The sequence below is a fragment of the Neofelis nebulosa genome, chromosome 1 (genome assembly GCF_028018385.1).
Source record: "Neofelis nebulosa isolate mNeoNeb1 chromosome 1, mNeoNeb1.pri, whole genome shotgun sequence".
NCBI lineage: Eukaryota > Metazoa > Chordata > Mammalia > Carnivora > Felidae > Neofelis > Neofelis nebulosa.
The window spans coordinates 28,714,163-28,733,600 of NC_080782.1; the positions used below are offsets into that span (position 1 = coordinate 28,714,163).

At 37.4% G+C, this 19,438-nt stretch overlaps 1 protein-coding gene across 1 annotated transcript in view; it reads left to right on the forward strand.

The window, feature by feature from the left end:
- The window catches only part of SPEF2 (sperm flagellar 2), a 185,664-nt gene that overhangs the window by 71,226 nt on the left and 95,000 nt on the right, over positions 1–19,438 (forward strand). The window contains exons 13-19 of the mRNA XM_058717266.1: positions 569–644; positions 2,027–2,088; positions 4,061–4,164; positions 5,469–5,725; positions 13,158–13,266; positions 15,771–15,928; positions 18,572–18,736. Coding sequence (XP_058573249.1) covers positions 569–644; positions 2,027–2,088; positions 4,061–4,164; positions 5,469–5,725; positions 13,158–13,266; positions 15,771–15,928; positions 18,572–18,736 — 931 coding nt within the window. The remainder of the gene's footprint in view (positions 1–568; positions 645–2,026; positions 2,089–4,060; positions 4,165–5,468; positions 5,726–13,157; positions 13,267–15,770; positions 15,929–18,571; positions 18,737–19,438) is intronic.

Here is a 19,438-nt window from a genome sequence, read left to right on the forward strand (position 1 = left end):
TCACGACCTGAGCCGTTGTCAGATGCTTAACCGACTGAGCAACCCAGGCACCCCTCACTGTATTTTCAAAATAGCAGTTGCTGTATTTTACATAGTAATTGAAGATCACTGGAAAGACAGAGTACACCACTGGCTACTGTATGTTTCTATAAGAATAATCATCAATTTTACGAGTTTTTAGAAATCATTCAGTTATTCTTTTTTTTTTTTTTAATTTTTTTTTCAACGTTTTTTTATTTATTTTTGGGACAGAGAGAGACAGAGCATGAACGGGGGAGGGGCAGAGAGAGAGGGAGACACAGAATCGGAAACAGGCTCCAGGCTCTGAGCCATCAGCCCAGAGCCTGACGCGGGGCTCGAACTCACGGACCGCGAGATCGTGACCTGGCTGAAGTCACGCTTAACCGACTGCGCCACCCAGGCGCCCCAATCATTCAGTTATTCTTAATATCATTAAGGTCATAGATAAAATAGTGTGAACCTTACTTATAGAAATAAAATTTTAAATGTTATTAAAATATGATAATGTTAAGATTTCTGTGTGTGTATGTATGTTTTCTCCCCAAAGGATCTACAGGATGTATCTTCAGCTTATCCAGCTTCAAATGAAGCATTGCCAGAAACAGAAGGTAAAACTGTACTTAGTAAGTGAGATATCCAAACAAATCATCCATTTTTTACATTTGAGAGACAGACAGATAAATAGTAAGTGCACATGTATGTGAGCACAAACTTGCTTTCAGGGAAAGAAAAGGGAGACAAGGAGAGTTTTGCATAGTTGTCTACCTGGTCATTTAACAGAGAGAGCAAGGTAAACACAGAAGTCCCCAACCCTTGTCTATAAATAGGGATAAGAGATAAGTATTACAAAGGAATCTTTTTTTGCTCCTTCAGATAGTTGCTCAGTTTTGTTGTGATGTGATAACATCTGATGTGATAACATCCAGGATAAATCCTCCCTCTCCCTGGCTTTGCAGGGAGACAGTATTTTATTGTTTCTTTTCGCCCAAGCAGATCTGGGTGAGTGGTAGGGTTGGGGCTCCCTGCACACTGCTGTGTTCTTCAATGGTTGAAGGAGGCTACGGGGTCTGGTCTCTTGCATCCCTGCTGAAGAGTGGTTCCCTACCTAAAGTTAAGTTGATTTCCAGCCTTGGGCAAGGCAAATAAATAGAACCTGGCTTCCAAACCTAATGAAAAGTTACCTCACTTGGGATCTGGGTTCTAGTCTTTCAGATGCTTTTTAGAAACATTGAAGGAAAACAATTTTAAGTCTTAAATATCTTTTCTAGCTGTGCTAGTGAAGGCTTGCCATATTTAATAGTTTCCTCATGTTCTAGCACACAGTTCAGATCATCCTGTGCACACGTCATTATTGCCGTCACCACTGGACCATGTGGTGAGCATGAAGCTCTCCAAGAGCAGTTGTATTTTCCATCCTTTCAAAGGGTGTAATCTGTCCCTTATTTCAGTTATGTGTTTCTTACAAGATAATTTTGGTTGACTTTTAATCTATTATAAGTATTGTATGACATATTTTGTTACAAAAGTCCAGTTAATTATAAACAGACTCTGAAAACTTGTTTTTTTTCCCATAGAATTCAAGTAAAAAACTCCAAAGTCTGACTTCCAGACTTTTCTACTTTGAGACATATTTATTACCTATAACTTGATAATTCAGGAAAATGAAAATTAATGAATTATCATTTTAACAAATTTTCTTCAGAAACTTGGCTATTTTTCTGAAAAGAAAACGCAAACTGTATTAAAGTATTCCTAATGATATTATTATGAGTGAGCCATAAGGGAAGGAAGGAAGTGGAAAACACCAAGCCACACAACGGCCAGGATTTTAATGTTGTGGAACAAAGATGAAGCCATTCTGTGGTGATTCTATTCTTTCCTCTGAGCATCTCAGGCATGGCTGGATCCAATAACCCATCTGTCCAAAAACATGGATGATCACATACTAACATGGTTCTTAGTGGTAAATACTGGACTTTATTCTTAACACTTTTCCTATTGCTAGGTACTGAAACAAATAAAACTCCAAAAGCTGAAGAAGTCAAATCAAGTGATAGTTTCTCTGAAGTAAGTATTGTAATCTAATTTTGGCTACTAGTAGATTGAAGTATGTCATGATTCATAGTTTCTTGGTATGTCTTCAAATGGAGTGAAATAGCAATGTGCTCCTTTTTTGGTTTAAAGTAATTATTATGGTAAAATAGTAACTAAATCTGAGTTACTTAATATTCTTTATATTCTTAATATTCCTTATCCCTAAAGCAGTGGAAATTGCTATTCAGTTTTGCCAGGTAAGAAAATAAGTATGTGATTTTTAAAAATTTTAATCATATGTCAAACTTATATTTTATGTGTTTTTCTTTACCACTGAATTTATTACTTCTCTTTCCTTTCCTACTCTCTTTATCTTTAAATACTTTTTTTCCCCGGAATTTCTCCTTAGACCTATTGGTGACTCTTCAGAATGTTTTATTAATCCCTGAAATACTCACAACAATTCACTCACTGTGACTTCTAATGGAAACTAGCATTTTCTTGTATAGTATTGCTTTTCTGTATGTGGAGATATCTTTTTGTCATCAAATACAATGTCCTGATTAATCAAGAAATTTTATTTGCTTTATTTTTATTATATTTAGTTACTTTTATTATGTGATTCACCTTGGGAAACAATTTTAGTTTTCAAATATTTTAATTTGAAAATTCCTTAAAGATAGAAAAAGTTTTGGGAGGATATACACCAATCTGTAAGTATGACAGCCAGTGAAGAGGGAAATGGGCTTAGAGAAAGTGATGAAGGGGAATGTATCATTTTTACTCTGTGTATTTGCAATATAAATTAACAGAAAGGCTAGGTGTATTTTTTATATTTACTTTTATTGAGTTACAAATCCTCCAAATTCCATATTCAATTCAACGCAAAGGGCATACTTTTTGTGTGTGTGTTCATTGTTGTAATTATTTGGGATATGTCAGTGAACAGAAAAGGCAAGGTTGTTGGACCTTAAAGAGTTTACATTCTAATGCAGACAGATAACAAACCATAAACACCGAGTAAATGAATTATATGACCCATTAGATGGTAATGAGTCAGAAGGGAAGAAAATGTAGAGTGAAGTAAGGGGTCAGAAGCAAAGGGGTCAAGGCCATAGAGGTGCGGAAAGAGGGAAGGTTGCTATATTAAATGGGATAAGCCTTCTTTGAGAAAGTGAGATCTAACCAGATTGAAAGAAGATTCCAAGTGCATCTGGGGAAGCATTTCAGGCAGTAAGAATAGCTGGATGGCAGCCATGAGGCAGGAAGGTGACTGGCCAGCAAAGTGGGGTTAGAGAGATGAGCTGGAAGGGAGAAAAGTCAGGTCAGCCTTACAGGCACAATGAGGACATTTGAAGTAAACAAGGAAACTTTACAGGGTTTTGCGTAGACATCTAATATCATTTGACTTGTAAAATACTTCCTGGTGGTTGAGTTAAGAATCAGCACTAGGGAATTTTCCTGTTCATAAAGCAGCTTTATTGGACTAGCCCTTCTACAGATAATGTTACCAATGCGGGACAAAATAGAAAAGCTAATTATTTGATGGCCAAAATCCAACAGGAAAAAGTCAAAGTGGAAGACAGGCAGGCAGCCTAAAACAGGCATGAACTGTGTGGCATTGGACCACTGAATCAAGGGAACTTCCCTGGTCAAGAGCCATACTTGTACAGGTTATCCCAGAGGCACACCATGTCTGTGTAGCACGAGAGTGGCTAGAACTCAAGCAGAAATCTTTAATAGTTTCAGTTTAAGGTATTAGAAAATGAAGGTTGGCAATGCCAGAGCAGCTAAGAATTCAGAGGAAGATCTTGGCAAGGAGGGACCCACACAGAGGAGCCTCAATATCCATACACACTTCCCCTGGATGCTTGGCTGACTCCAGAATTGCGCCAGATGATCAGTGTCTTCACCAGAGAGCATGACCATTTAATTTTTCCCCCAGACATTTGGATTCTGACTTTTAAATTAGTTGTACTCTACCACTCATTGTTTATTTTCACAGCTCACTGTGCGTGCTCAGCTTGGTGCAAAATCAGAAAAGTTGCTGAAGAAAGGAAAGAGCATTTCTGACATGTTGCTAGTTAGCATCATGGTAAATGCTATTAAGTACGTATTTTTTTAATCTACTAATATATTCTTTATCAGATAGAAGTATATAAAGAATAATATAGCAGTATTTTTTATTTTTAATATCTAATCAATACTACCCATCTACATGAGAAAACATACAGCAAGATAAAGACATGTTTATGATTTACATGTTTATATTTCACTTCTCCCACTTTACCAGTCTTCACTCACCCAGGTGAAGTTCAGGTTCTATTCCCTCAGGAATTCAAGGAGTCATTAGATACTTGGAAAAGCCAAGGGACAGATTATAGAGGGGAGAGACCCTGATTGTGTGGTCACAAGTCAGTGCCCTTCCTTGTTTTATGTTTCAGGAGAAGGAAGTGGACCCAGGGACCCAAAGGCTCATCAGTGCTGGATGGGAAGACAATGAGAAAAGGAGGTTGCACAGACAAGAAAGGAGTTCTAACAAAGAAATTAAATCATAAATTTTAATCCAAAAACCAAAATCTCAGTTTTACATAATTAGGGGTTTAGAAGAACAGAGTTTAAGTTTGTTCCCCTTTCATACGGTTTTTCAATATAAAGATCCAAAATAATAATTCTTGGAGCTCGATTCTCTATGGAGGATGTGGCACTGAAAGCAAAAACCCAAGAAATGCTCCTTACACTACAACAATTTATAATCTAATTGAGATAAAGAAGCCTCACTTGAATTTTTCTCAGTTATGAAATACAATAATTATTCATTGTATAGCGAAGTGAATGAGAGCAGAGGAGTTCAGGTTAGGCAGTTACAGGTCCATGCTGGGTCGGGCGGAGTAGGAAGAACTCTCCAGGTTGACATTGTGAGTATCCACAGTGTGGTAAGCTCGGTGCTGGGTTCTTAAAGTGGATCATTTCAGTTTATCCTCATAATGCCCTGTAAAGTGTGTTATCCCACTATGTGTAGAAGAGAAACAGGTTCAAACCTATGACCACAAGCTAGAAAATGCAATGCTTATTTACCTAAGTGAGGAGATCAGTTTGTTTGAAGTAAATGATTCAAGACTGTGAGAGACAAAGAGTTATAGGGAGGCAAGTTGTGGCCAGTTAATTTTAAATACCACGTTACGGCCTCTGAAATATCTTTGGAGGGCAGCAGGGACCTACAGAAAGATTATAAGCAAAGGAGTGATTGTGGTGTATTAATAAGCCTCATCTTAGCTGTAAAGTAATAAAATTTGTGCCAAAGGAGGTTACTGTGGAGTTGAAGGAAAGGTAAAGACAAGACTCATTGTATTGCTACTTCCAGAGTACTTGTATCTATCAAAATGTTAATGGTTTGTCCATTTTCAATTTAGTAAGATACCTGTGGATCAAGGATGGGTCTTGGATGGTTTTCCAATGACATTAAACCAAGCAAAGCTTCTGGAGGAAGCTCTCACGGGCTGCAACAGAGAGGTCCTAGAAATGGAGGAAAAGAAAGCACAAATATCCACATTGGCTGTTGATACTAAAGCCTCCAAAGAAGTTCCTCTTCCTCCTTCTGCATTTGATTTTGTCATGTTATTAGATATTTCAGATAATTCCTCACTGGATCGCATGAATGACACAATGGGTAAGCTGGATACTTTTCCCTTTTGTTTTGATATTCTTTTTTGTAACTCAAAGCTCTTTATTCATTTCTTCTTTGACTGAATGGGTGAGTATTCCCATTTACAATTAGGAGTGGTAATAAGAAATCCATTTCAGATTTTCCAAACAATTATCTAGCAGAGCACGTTTGCCTCCTGCTTTAACTGTTGCTGTTCAGCACTGTAGAGAACTAGCAGAGAATTCTATGCCAACTGCAAGCATCTCACTGAACACTTCCCTCAATTTGGCAGCTTCCCTAGCACAGAGGTGCCCTTTTTGAGACTTGCATGCATGGAGAAGCTTCTTGTGGCTGTTTAGTACATCTTGGTGGGTCACATCTAATGAAGGTCATAAATCTCATCTGTTCTGCAAAGCAAGGATCTGATAACTTCCTTCCCCGAGATTGTGTGTGAAGTCAGAGAAGCAGTATCAGTTGGCTGAAGTCCTCACATGGGGGGGTTGAATAGTCTTTCCAGTAGTCATGGTTTGTTTAAGTACTTTTTGTCATTAGAATGAAAATATTACTTTATTCCACAAATGAAATATTTACGGGGAAAACAGATCTTCTTGAACCTTCTCTTGTCAACTCATGAGGTATTTATTTGACCAAGGGAAAGTTACTTCATTATTCTAAACCTGAGTTTCACAATCTACATAATAAAATGCCTCATTGTAGTTTTAAGATGTGAAAGGAAAACTGACACTACTGACACCAAATTGTGGATTTCCTACACTACCCCATTCTCCAGTTCTTGGGAGACACCAAATTGTTCTACAGTTTAATTCAGTTCTGGCACTACCTACTGGTAAATTAGGGAAGACTCCACAGGTTAAGGGCTCAGCCCCATAAGACTGCCCCCAACTTCAGATTCCAATTTCAAGTAGTAGATCCCCTGGTTACCCACACTTCTGTATGATGTGGCTACAAATCAGGAGTTTCCATAACCCTTCCTCAGGTTTGAATTTGCTATAATGACCCATAAAACTCACAGAACACTTACTATTACTGGTTTATTATAAAGGACATCATAAAAGATACAAATGAACAGCCAGATGAAGGGGAATATAGTGCTAGGTCTAGAAGAGTCTCAGGCTCAGAAGCTTTGGTCTCCATGGTGTTTGGGTTACACTACCCTCCTGGCATGTGGATGTGTTCATCATTCCAGAAGCTCTCTGAACCCCTTAGTTTAGAGTTTTTATGGCAGTTCTAATAAGCATGATGGATTAAATCATTGGCCATTGGTGATTGATTCATCTCTCAACCCCACTCCCCTTCCTAGAAGTCTGGGGTCAAGGCTGAAAGTTCCAGCCTTCTAATCACATGGTTTGTTCCTCTGGCAACCAGGCCCCATCTTCTAAGAGTCATCTCGTTAACATTAACTCAGGTAATGTTGCAAGGGGCTTATTATGAATAAGAAAAAATGCTCCTTATACCTATCTCTCAGGAAATTACAAGCGTTTTCCAAGCTCTTAGTCAAAAGCCAGAGAAAAAGACCAAACATGTTTCTCTTATTATATCACAATATCACAGACATTAAATAAGATACATTTAAAACACTTAGGATAGTATCTGGTACATGTTAATAAACATGTAACAAATACATCAGTAAGAATTATGAAAGACTTTGAAATGGACAAGAGATTATTGGGTATTCTTTCAGTAGAAAGCTAAGTATAGTCTTTTGGACCCCTTTGGACTATCTGCATCTATGGGAGTCTGTGCCTTTCATTGGCTTTGATTCAGATCTTCTATGACTCTGTAAATTATAGGAAACTGAGAGCAATTCAAACGGTTCTTGTCCATAGACATGCAAATGAATTTTAATCAATATATAATTAATTTCTAAACTTTTGAAGAGATTACAAGTATTAGATTTTCATCTATTAGTTTTCTAATTAGTTTTCATCTATTAGTTTCATCTATTAGTTTTTCACCTATTAACATGTATTTTAGCATTCCTGATTGTAGATAGCCTATTATCCAATTCTTATTTGAACTGATGTAACATCCTACTGGTTCTCTCATTAATTGAAGAGTTAAATCATGACATTTTACCTTTGTTTGAGAGTCTTGATTTTACCTTTATAAAAAAAATCCTTTAACAAATGATAATATTTATCTTTCTTTTATTACTGCTTTATTACGAATACAATGATATTCAGAGGTGGGAGAGACCTAAGGGATCATCTATTTCCATGCTTTCATTTATAGATGGGAATTTAAAGCATGAGCACTTGACTTGTCCAAGGTCACATTCATCCTTATTTTGAGTTAGTGTAATTTTGAGGTCTTCTTTTATCATTTACCTAAATAAAATGACAAAACCATTAGACTACTTTAGCTGTTGAGCACAGTAGTTTAAACTGGATCGTGTCTAGCAAATCTTAAAAGAGAGAACTTACTTCTATCCATGAAAGGGAGTAGGAGCAATGCTGACTGTAGTAATGACTCTGCTTGTCCAGCTAACTCCCCCTCCTGTTCAGGACATAGCTGAGATTGGCTGCCAGCACTGCCAATCCATGGCCCACTGGTGGCAGAACAGGACCCTGAACTCAAGATCAGTCTGACTTGAAAGTGGGTATGTCAAGTTGTTATAAAGTACACACACAGACCTGTTGGGGAGAAGGTCCCTGAAAGCTGAATATAACTCTACGAGAGCCGCAGAAGGTTTGCCTACCCTCTGGGGGCTCCAAAGGAAGCATATTGTGGTATGTTTCAGAAACAGAAGGAAATCAACTGGCAACAATTTTTCAAGAAGTCCAACTCAATCCAGTTTGAGTTCTTTCAATTCCCTATCAAAATTATATGATGAGTGATTCTGGCAAATTTGTCAAAGCTGATGTTATCATCTAACTTGTTTAAGTCCTTGGGTAGCTCAGTCAGTTGAGCATCCGATTCTTGATCTTCGCTCAGGTCATGATCTCATAGTTCATGGGATCAAGCCCCAAGTCAGGGTCCACACTTGGGATTCTCTCTCTCCCGATATCTCTGCCCCTCCCCTACTCTCCTTCCCCTGGGTGCTCTCAAAATAAATAAATAAACTTAAAAAATAAAATAAATTGTTTAATTTCTTTATTCTTGACCCTTGACTTATAATTAGGCTTTAAAATGCCCTTTCTCCCCTACCACAGGGAGTACTTCTCCTTTATCAAATTTTGTGCACATATACACATAAATAATCATATTTATATACCCTCAGAAATTAGTATTAAAGTACAGTGTGATTTTTCTTTTTACCATACATTTCTAACATTGCGTATTTCTTGGTTTGAAGTTAACTGAGCCCATTGTTGGGTTTAGGCCAACTAAACCATTAAAACTAGTATGAAATCATTAACTTTATAATTCTTACTTATTTTGGTCAGAATTGAGTATGCTAAATATGTCCACAACTTTGAAAATCAATCTGTAGCTTTCATATTTTAAAGTATTTCAGTTGAGAAAAAGTGTTATTCTTTCATATCTTAAGATTTTTCTAAAAAAAATATTTTTCTTTCTTGAAATATAAGGTTAGAATGGTCTTTGAAATTTCCTCTTGTTAGTCAAAACCCCACTTAAACTGTTTAGACAGTTTTTTTTAGACAGTTACTTTTTCAGATAAAATTCCAACCTTCTACAATATTTTGTTCATTCACATATTCATTTTTTATTTATAACATGATGCCAGACATTGTGCTAGGCACTGGATGTAGAGTAATAAAGAAGAAATGGATCCTACCTTCAAGGAATTCAGTGAACATTGTAGCTAAGGAACCAAGGGATTTCAGTCTAGAGTTGTGTGTCTAACATGGCAGCCACTAGCCACACATGCCATTTAAACTAATTAAAATTAACAAATTAAAAATTCAGTTCTTCAGTCACACTGGCTATGTTTTATGTACACATATGGCTAGTGGCTGCCATATCATACAGCAGTGGTGTAGAATGTTTCCATCATCTTAGAAAGTTCTGTTGGATAGCACTGGTCTAGAGTGAAGGGAGCTAAAATGGCACCCCTAGTAAACATTTATCTAAGATTTATAATTTGCCAGGAACTGATAATAAACAAATGAAAGGCAAGTCCCTATCCTCAAGTAGTTGACAATATAGTGTAAAAAGAAGCGAAAGTAAGCTGATTATATAATATAGTTAGTTGTGTGTTATAATAGGTGTGCCCAGCATGAGAAGAGGTTGACCAGTCCAAGAAAGGGAGAGAGGTAGAGAGAAACACATCACAAATCTTGGCAAGTGAGCGTGGTCCATCTAGACAACAGCAAGTACCTCAGTAGGGCTGAGAGGCAGCAAGGTATGGAAGAGGGGCAGAAATGGGCCTGCAGAGTAGGCATGGGCCAGCCAAAACTTTCGCCCCAAGTTAAGGTATTTGAACATTTTCCTGAAGCCATGTCAAGTCACTGAATGATATTGAAGCTGAGATTTATGCAATTAGATATGCTTCTTATAATGTCCATTCTGGCTCAGGGTGGAGGATGCATTGGAAGGGAGTAAGATTGGAAACAAAAAACAAATGAGAAAACTCTTATCCTCTGAAAAACAGCAGAGGCATTACAAAAGCTGGGAGGGGCAAGATGGGAATGGTCAGCTTCAAGTGGTATTTAGGAGGCAAACTACAGAATTTAGTGATCAGTGAGGACAGGAGACATGCCACAGGGAGAACAGGATGACCACAAGTTTCTGACCCACACAGTTTTGATTGATGATACCATTTACTTAGAGAATATGAAAAATACATAGAGATTCTTTAGGGAAACGTTGAGTTTGAAGTGCGTTTGGGACTTTTCAGCTAACGTGTTCATAGAACAGTTCTCCAAATGGGGCTAGATGTCAGGAAGGAAGCATGCGCTGAAGTTAAGGATTTGAAGGTGCAAGATATCACCTAGGAGTAAAAATGTACTTTAAAGAGAGATCCATGATGACCCCCAGAAAACATCAGAGTTTTCTGGGAAGAGCAAAGGAAGAAGTGTTTAGAAGCAGCAGCTAGAGAGGAAGAAGGCCAGGGAAAGTAGTGTCTCATAAGCCAAGACAGATTTTTTGAAATAAAGTTGTACTATTTTTATCCCAGACCAGTAGGGGCTGGGGTCCTGAGGTCCAGGCTGGGGTATGGGAGCCCAGTCTCCAAGGTCAGGTTCAGCATGCTGTCCTGCAATGTTTTAGTCTATGGAGAAGCCTGAAGAACAACATCACAAGGAAGCACCTATAGCCAGAGCCAGGTGGGCCCAAAGGCTGAGCATCAGTCCAGCCAAGGCTGAGCGGAGAGGAATGCCCCAGACTCAAAGCCAACAGGGACACCTAAGGATAGGGAAACAGGCAGTTTAGGAGCATAAGACTGTGTCAGAATGGAAGATGAAGTGTGGCTTGGGCTTTCAGCCAGTGCTTCGGTCTCTTGTCCAGGCTGAGTGGGAGCAGCAGTGTTCATAATATGAAGAGAGGTACAGAGAAGTTTTGAGTGCAGGCTCTGGATCGTTAACGTCCGTGACTAATAGTAACTGGGAAGAAACAGGAGGCTTCCAGGGCTGATAATGTTTGTTCATTGCTCTGGGTACTGTTTCCAGTTCGTGAGGTCACTGAGCTATATATTCATGTGTGCATTCTTTTTGTCAGGTATAATTCAACAGAAAGTTTGAAAATTAAAAACAAGTCCAGAGCCTGGAGTCAGATTGACTGGAGTCAAACCCCTTCTTTGTCATTTATAAGCTGTGCAATTACAGAATCACAATCTTGCTTTACAGGTTATGTTGTAAAAACAAGATAACATGTAAAAGTATTTAAGAATTGTATGCTGAATTTTACCTATAAATACAACAGAGAAAGCAAGTAAGATAAGGACTGAAACATATGCATCGGCCTTGATGGGTTTTGGTGACTGGAATGAGAGCTGTTTCAATGGAGTAGGAGACTGGGAAGGATGGTCTGGGGTGGATTGAAGCATGAATGGGAGGTGAGGAGGTGGAGAGCCTGAGTGAAGATAACTCTCAAGAAACTTATCTCAGATTATCTATCTATCTATCTATCCATCCATCCATCCTATCAGCTGATTTTTAAGCCAAGTAATTAGTGAGATTACAAATTTAAAAATTGTGTATTTTTCTTCAAAGCTGTCTACCGGTGCAAGTGTAGACTTGGAAAGAGAGATAAATATCATCTGAGGCTGGTGTAGCAGAAGGACACAGATTGAAGTTGTTAGATGAGGGAGAGAAGCTGAAGTGTTCAACCGTTCAACTCAGCTTTGCTAGAAAATAAAGTGAAGTCAGGATAATGCTGGTAAATTTGGGGGAAAGGGTGTAGGAATTTAGGGACTGGATGAATGTTGGAGAGATTCATCATATATGGGAGTGCTAGAAAGAAACAGGTGGAGTGTAGGTCATTAAGATTGCAGGGATGGAGCCATTCAAGGTCCAGGATGTGGACACGGTCTTGGAAAGAGTGCCAGAAGTGGAGAGAAGGGGAAGGGACCAGTGCCAGGGTGGGGTTTGGGAAGAGGAATGCTGATCGATGTGCTGAAGGCCTTGACAAACCTGAGATAGTGACCATGACATGGTGCATGATAGCACCTCCTGAGAAGAACTCCCACACTCTTCTTCCATCACTCATCACTGGTGTCAGTAATCTTTTGGTTTTATAAATAACCTAAAATCATTATTCTGTATTCTAAATCACTTCATCTTTTTCTATCCTCAATGTAGATGGAGAAAAATTGATTGCTATATCCTGTGGGGGTCCTCCATTTTCCTGAATACTATTAGTTCAGTCTTCTGTGTTCTCTTGCATTGATTAAATTCCTTTTAGTCTAGTTCAAGACTGTCTTTTCTCTTTATGATTTTCCATTTATTCTAAGTTCATGAGTGTTTTGGACTTGTACCACTAACCCCAAATAGGACTCAATCAGAGCTGTTGAGGATGTTTTTGGTTTTGGTCACTTGTCGTCAGTTCTTTTATGTCTATTCTCTAAGGAAAGATCATAAAATCTAGAAAGAAATGTAATTTACTTTATTGGATTGTAGCATAATAGCGACAAATAATTTTTACACATATTTGACTTTATGGCCACCCTGTTATTTCATTCTTAATCTTTACACCAGAGTGTTGATTTTCTAATTGTTTTTTCCTAGTGTATTATTCATGATGGCCCATCACTTTATATTCTAACCTCTTCAGAGTCAATCCTGAAATCCTCTACATTGAAACTACAGCTCCTCTTTAATGTTATATCGTATTTTGTTTTCCTCAATTTTGAAGAAAAATTTGAATTTTGATCCCAAAACTATACTCTTTCTTTTCATGTTGTTAAACATTTTTATTAATATTGGGCCAATGGCATGATCATATCTATTTGACTTTCTTGCATCAGTACATTGTAGCAGTGCTACTGCAACTTTGCTTTAGCAAATTATCTAATTAACTAATTTTTATATCATAGCTGAAGCATTTTCAAGTGAAACACCTCATGAAGAAATCACTCAACAGGTAGCTGCTGAAAACCAGGATATGGATAAAGACCAGAATTTAAGAGATCAGATTCAGCACAGGTTAGTTTAAAACTCAATGTCCTGGGGCGCCTGGGTGGTTCAATCTGTTAAGCCACCAACTTTTGATTTTGGCTCAAGTCATGATCTCATAGTTCGTGAAATGGAGCCCCACATTAGGCTCTGTGGTGACAGCACAGAACCTGCTTGGGATTCTCTCTCTCCCTCTCTCTCTCTCTGCCCTTTCCCCACTGGTGCACAGAGTGCTCATACATGCACACTCTTTCTCTTTCTAAATAAATAAATAAACTTTGAAAACATAAATAAATAATTTTTATTAAAAAATAAATAAATAAATAAAATAAATAAAAATTTATTTTAATTTTTGCCCTTTGAATGGACTGACACCCAGTCACTTCGAAATGATCAGATCTAGAAAAAAAATGTATTTTCCAGCATTCATTCATTTTACTTTTACAAGTAAAAAAAAAAAAAAAAACCTAAATAGCTTTGATGTTAAGTGAAATATTCATGTGCTAGATTTAATATTCAGAGCATAAGTCATCATAAACTAGGAAGAGGAGAATCAAATCAGGCAACACTTCCTTCTATGGTTCATTATATGGAATCCTAGTTTAGCCCTCATTCAGCAAATGCCAGTCGAAGGTCATGATATTTGAAAGAGCTAGGCATCAGACCACAGACTGTAATTTAAAACTATTTCCATTTTGCTAAAATGCTGTTATACAAAAATAAACAAACAAAAACACCCATTCTCTTGGTCATGTGCAGTGTGTTCATTGGGAAAGAAAACTTAGACAATGTTATGAAACCCAGAGAAGTCTAAAAATATGATGTGAGCCAGAGAAAAGTAATCTATTCTCAAGGAAGACAAAGTTTCAAAAATCATTCCAAGATTATTTGTGAGTCAAGCAAGTAAGTCTGAGCTATCTACAGTTAAATATTTCTTTGATTTCTGTCTGTAAGAGAAAAATAGATGACTTCAGCTGGTAGCTACCAAGAGAAGTGTGCTCAGAGTTAACTCTATGATGAAATGCAGGTGATCTTTCTTTAGATTTTCCTTAGTGGAACAAAATTACACTAAATGGTGGCATTTTCAAATTTTCTTTTACTCTTTCATATACAATAAAACCTACGTTTGTGAGCATAATTCTTCCGGAACATGCTTGTAATCCAAAGCACTTGTATATCAAAGCAAATTTCCCCATAAGAAATAATGGAAACTCAAATAATTTGTTTCACAACCCAAAAATATTCATAGAAAAATATTACAATACTGTAGTGTAATATAATATAAAATAATAAAGAAAATACAAGATATAAAGAAAAATAAATTAACCTGCACTTGCCTTTGAAGACATTCATGGCTGGTGTGAGGGAGGTGAGAGAGGAGGGTTATGGTGTAGGACAACTTTCAGTATCACTAATGGAATTACTGCTATCTATTGACTCAATGAAATCTTTTTATTTTCATGCAACTTTAACAAGGAACCTACCCAATGACATTTGCTTTTGCCTCCTTTTGAGGATTTCACAGAAATGTGACATTGCATTGTCATTAAAGAGATTCGTTGCTCACACTGCTACAGCCTTATTCAGGTGGTGCTTTTCTACAAAATTTTGCACTGTTTCCCACCTTTTACACATCTCCCTAATCTCATTTTCCCCTCCTCCTTTGCAGATGAGATGCAGACATAGACTTCTTACAAAATCTTACAATTTCTGCCACTTGCACACCTCATTGGTCCTTCTCAATGATTTCCTTCTTAACTTCTACCATAGTCATCTCCTTCTTACCACCTTTCTTTTCAACCTTTTCCTGCATGGGGGCCATTGTATATGTCCACACAGATGTTGACAATAGTAGGGTATTAATAAATTCTTGTTGTATACTATATTTAATGTAACTGGCAATAAGGCAGAAGAGGAAACGGTCTATATCTGCAGGCAGCCTGACCTAGAATGAAGCAAAGCATTCCTAAGTTTACTCTTGAATGTAAAAGCAAAGAACTGTCCATAGGTGCTTGGAAGCGACAAAAAACACACTAATGCCAATTGTGGACACCCTCAAATGTTCTTAAAAGTCTCTGATTTCTGCCAAACACCACGGCCTGAGACCAAGCATCTGAGCATGGGAGATGATCACCCGCAGTCCTTCAGAGAGAAAGAGAGAGAAAGAAGAACCATTGGCTCAGTTGTGATCATGTGACATTCAGCCTCATGTACTACTCATATTGCAGGACATCGCTCATTTATCAAGTTAAAAATAAATTTAAAAAAATAAAAGAAATGTTTGCTTGTCTTGCGGAACACTTGCAGAGCAACTTACCCACAATCCAAGGTTTTACTGCATTTCAAAAAATATGGCTTGATTGTATTAAATAATTTCTTCTTCAAAGTAAATAATTTCTTAGAGTTGCTTTTTCAGTTTTAACTATATCGGTAGCTTATTTTTTTTTCATTATACATGTCAGGTAAATCATGCATCATGTTACCCAAATATTTTAATTGGTATATGATATTCATACAGTATTTTTATTTTGCAGAATTATAGGCTTCTTGGACAACTGGCCTTTATTGGAGCAATGGTTTACAGAACCAGAAAATATTTTGATAAAAATCAATGCTGAAGTAGATAAAGAATCTTTATGCCAAAAAGTAAAAGAAATGTTTATGACTGAAGTAATGAAAAAAGAGAATAAAGGTAATTACATTTCTTTATAATTTTGAACATATATAACTAAATGTGTGGTTTTAATGAGTTTAGGAGAAAATGAAAACGTGATTGCAGACTTCTGTCTTTTATTTGAGTAGTACTGTCTGCAAGTATCTTCTGATTTTAACTCTCTGCTGCAGATATTTCTAAAATAAGACATTTTTCTCTCTTTGTTTTAATTTAATCAAAAGAAGTAATCTCACTGAAAACATTGTTTTCATGTGGAAAAAAAAATAGCTGAGTTAAAATGAAGAATGTTATAGAGAATGGTACAGATGTCAATGTTAACCTCAGGACTTTAACCCTCCTTTTAGGATGTAAATTCTGGGCAGTTCATTTAAAATTATTACAATCGGTCAATTTACTGATTATTAGCTACTTATTTTAAGCCTTCTTCTGGAATACATCTCATTACATTAAACCATCCTGACCTCTTTCCTCCTTCATTCAACCAAAAATAATTGCCCCCTAACTTTTCATAGTATCATTGAAACATATTACTGAAAGGGATCTTAGGCCAATACACTGCCAAAGCCAGACTTCAGTGGAGAATTTTATCTTTGCAAAATGATTTGAGAAATAAATCTTTCCCTTTTGTTTATCAGGCACCTCTAATTGGGGCGCCTGGGTGGCTTGGTGAGTTAAGCATCCGACTTCAGCTCAGGTCATGATCTCACAGTGAGTTCCAGCCTGGAGCCTGCTTCCGATTCTGTGTCTCCCTCTCTCTCTGTCCCTCCTGTGCTTGCTCTCTGTCTCTGTCTCTCTTTCAAAAATAATAAACATTAAAAGAAAAAAGGCACCCCTAATTGTATTGACAACTGCAGTTTCTTGGTATAATAAAAATGGCCAAAGTTAATAATACCACAAAGATTCTAAAGCTGCCTTGATAGAAGGCTCTCTCCTGTCACTACATTTAAGACCTAATCACCATAATGTATCAATTAACTGACACCAAAATAGTACATAGGTATAAGCCATGAAAATCTTTAGATTTTCACTTAGTGAGCCAAAATTACAGTAAAGGTTTCCTGAAACAGTGGCATTTTCAAATCTTCTCTTACTCTTTCATATATTTCAAAATATATGCCTTGATGGTATTAAACAATGTATTATTTAAGAGGCTGAACATGTTATTTGATAGAAATTAGGCTGGAGGACAGAGTAAACCTCCCAAAACAATCTTAGAGTCTTTGTTGGGAGGCAAAAACACCAATTTTAAGGTATAGCTTCAAACATCTACAGGTTAGAAATTTGTTTTTGTCAGAGTCATTTCAACATTTTCCTCAAGATTTTACATTCTAACCACTGAATACGTTAACAAACTCAACTGCTACTTATTTGCATTCCTACTGGTTAAGCACTTTAACAACTATTTTATCATTAAAACCATAAACATTGACTGACCCCAGCCCAGTACTCTGAATTAAACATCCTGATTAATTTAAGAAAATAAAAAATAAAAGGATATGGTACTTCCATATATATTCTGAGGTGAAAAATGACTATAGTGTACTATTAAATAGGAAAAAGCTGGTATATATAAAATTGTCCCGTTTTTAAATGTTTGTTTATTTTTGAGAGTGAGAGCATGCAGGGAGGGACAAAGAGAGAGGGAGACAGAGGATCTCTCAAGCAGGCTCCGTGCTGACAGCAGAAGGCCAGATGTAGGGTGTGAACCAGTGAGATGGGTCCTGCACCAAAGTCAGACCTTGAGCCACCCACTGAGCCACCCAGGCGCCCCTGCTCTATTTAAAACTTAAAAAGCTGCCCCACAGCACTCCTGATCCTGTTTATTCTTCTGTTTATTTTCTCCACAGCACTTAACCACCTCTCAACCCCTTGTATAAGTTATTCATCAGGCTTATGGTTTGCTTCCCATCACTAAAATGCAAGCCTCACAAGGCAGTGGTTTTTCCCTTTTGTTTTACTGATCCATCTCTGGCAACCAGAACTGTGCCTGCTATTGATTTTACTACTACTAATTTTATTAGCAGTAGTGGTGGGAGTTTTATCTTATTGTTATGACCCTTCCTTTACTTCAAGGCACAATTGAAGTTCAATAAAATAGTCGCTGCATGAATTAATGAACTGCTAAGAAGACTTAAGTACAGTGCACCATTCTAAGTGCTTTGTGTGTATTTACTCCCAGAAATCAGTGCGGTGAGGTGAAGTCTGTTTCCTCCACGCCCACAAGACCTCTGTCACATTGCTCTTTACCTTCTCTTCATGCTTTCTTCACCTTGGTTTTCCAACGGAAATTTTGAAATAACCCTTTATTTTCCTATTCCACTGCATTAGCCACATCTAGGTTGTCACTTTTACATTTGGCACCCCTCAATAAGCCTTTCTACCTGCTATACACGGGCACACACACACCCACACCATCATCATCATCATCCTCCTCCTCTCCATCACCATAAAAGGCAAAGAAAATAGCATGTCTAACTAGGCAGAGAAGGCTTCAAATCCTAGTTTTAAGGACTGGATGATTTAAAGGAGAGCCTTAAAACATGAACTGAGCCTTAAATCAGCAAGGGGAATTTTATATTAATTTAGGCTTATCTTGGTTCAAGTGAAATAGCGGGTGTCTAGAGTCTCTACTAAAAGTTCATTCTTATCATCTTTTTGAAGTTAAAAAGAAATTAGAAGAGAAGGAAGCTGAGAAAAAGGAAGAAGTTCCCCTGGCTGAGCCTCCACCCCCACCTCCCCCTCCACCTGAGCCAGAAAAAGAGAAGGAGACCCATCCTCAGCGTGAGCATTCAAAAACTCCTGCTGCAAAAGGGAAACCACCATCAGGTGATTGACAGAATAATTTATAATCCTCTGCCAGTTTCTTATTTTCACTTAGATAAGAATTATAAATAACAGTACCAATGCATTCACTCAGAGTTAGACTTTAAGCAACTTCAATAGTATGAAACCAAGTGATGACTCAGATGAAAGTGGAAAAGCCCTTAGTAGCTATGGTTGTCACAAAGCCCAGGTACTTTACTGTGTAGGAGGGAGTCTGAGGTCCTCATACCCAGTTCTCGATTAGAAGACCATAGATGAGAATAGGGAGGGCACAGAGAATAACCAGAAAGAACTTAGAGCAGATCAAAAGTTCAGACATCTGTTTGCTGGACCATAGACTTATGTTTTTGTAGAGTGAGAACATCTTCAGAAAATGAGTTAGTATAGCCAGTTACTCACAAGAATAAGGGGAAAAAATCAACAGACTTCATCAGAGACTAGAATTCCTATGTGACTTAATCATTAGTGTGAATTTATGTGACAACAAATGGATAGAAACAAGCACCTGGCATCTCAGTAACGTATATGTTTGTAATTTATAGCATACGTGGGTAAAGCGTTTGTTTTGGCTTAAGTTCTTTCTAGATCCCGAAACACTAAGGACTATTAACTTCAGTGGTAGAGGATAGATATAATGACCAAAGTGAAGCGCTTAACTGTTACACTGCATGACATTGGTAGAATGTTAGTATCAGTTTGGTGCTG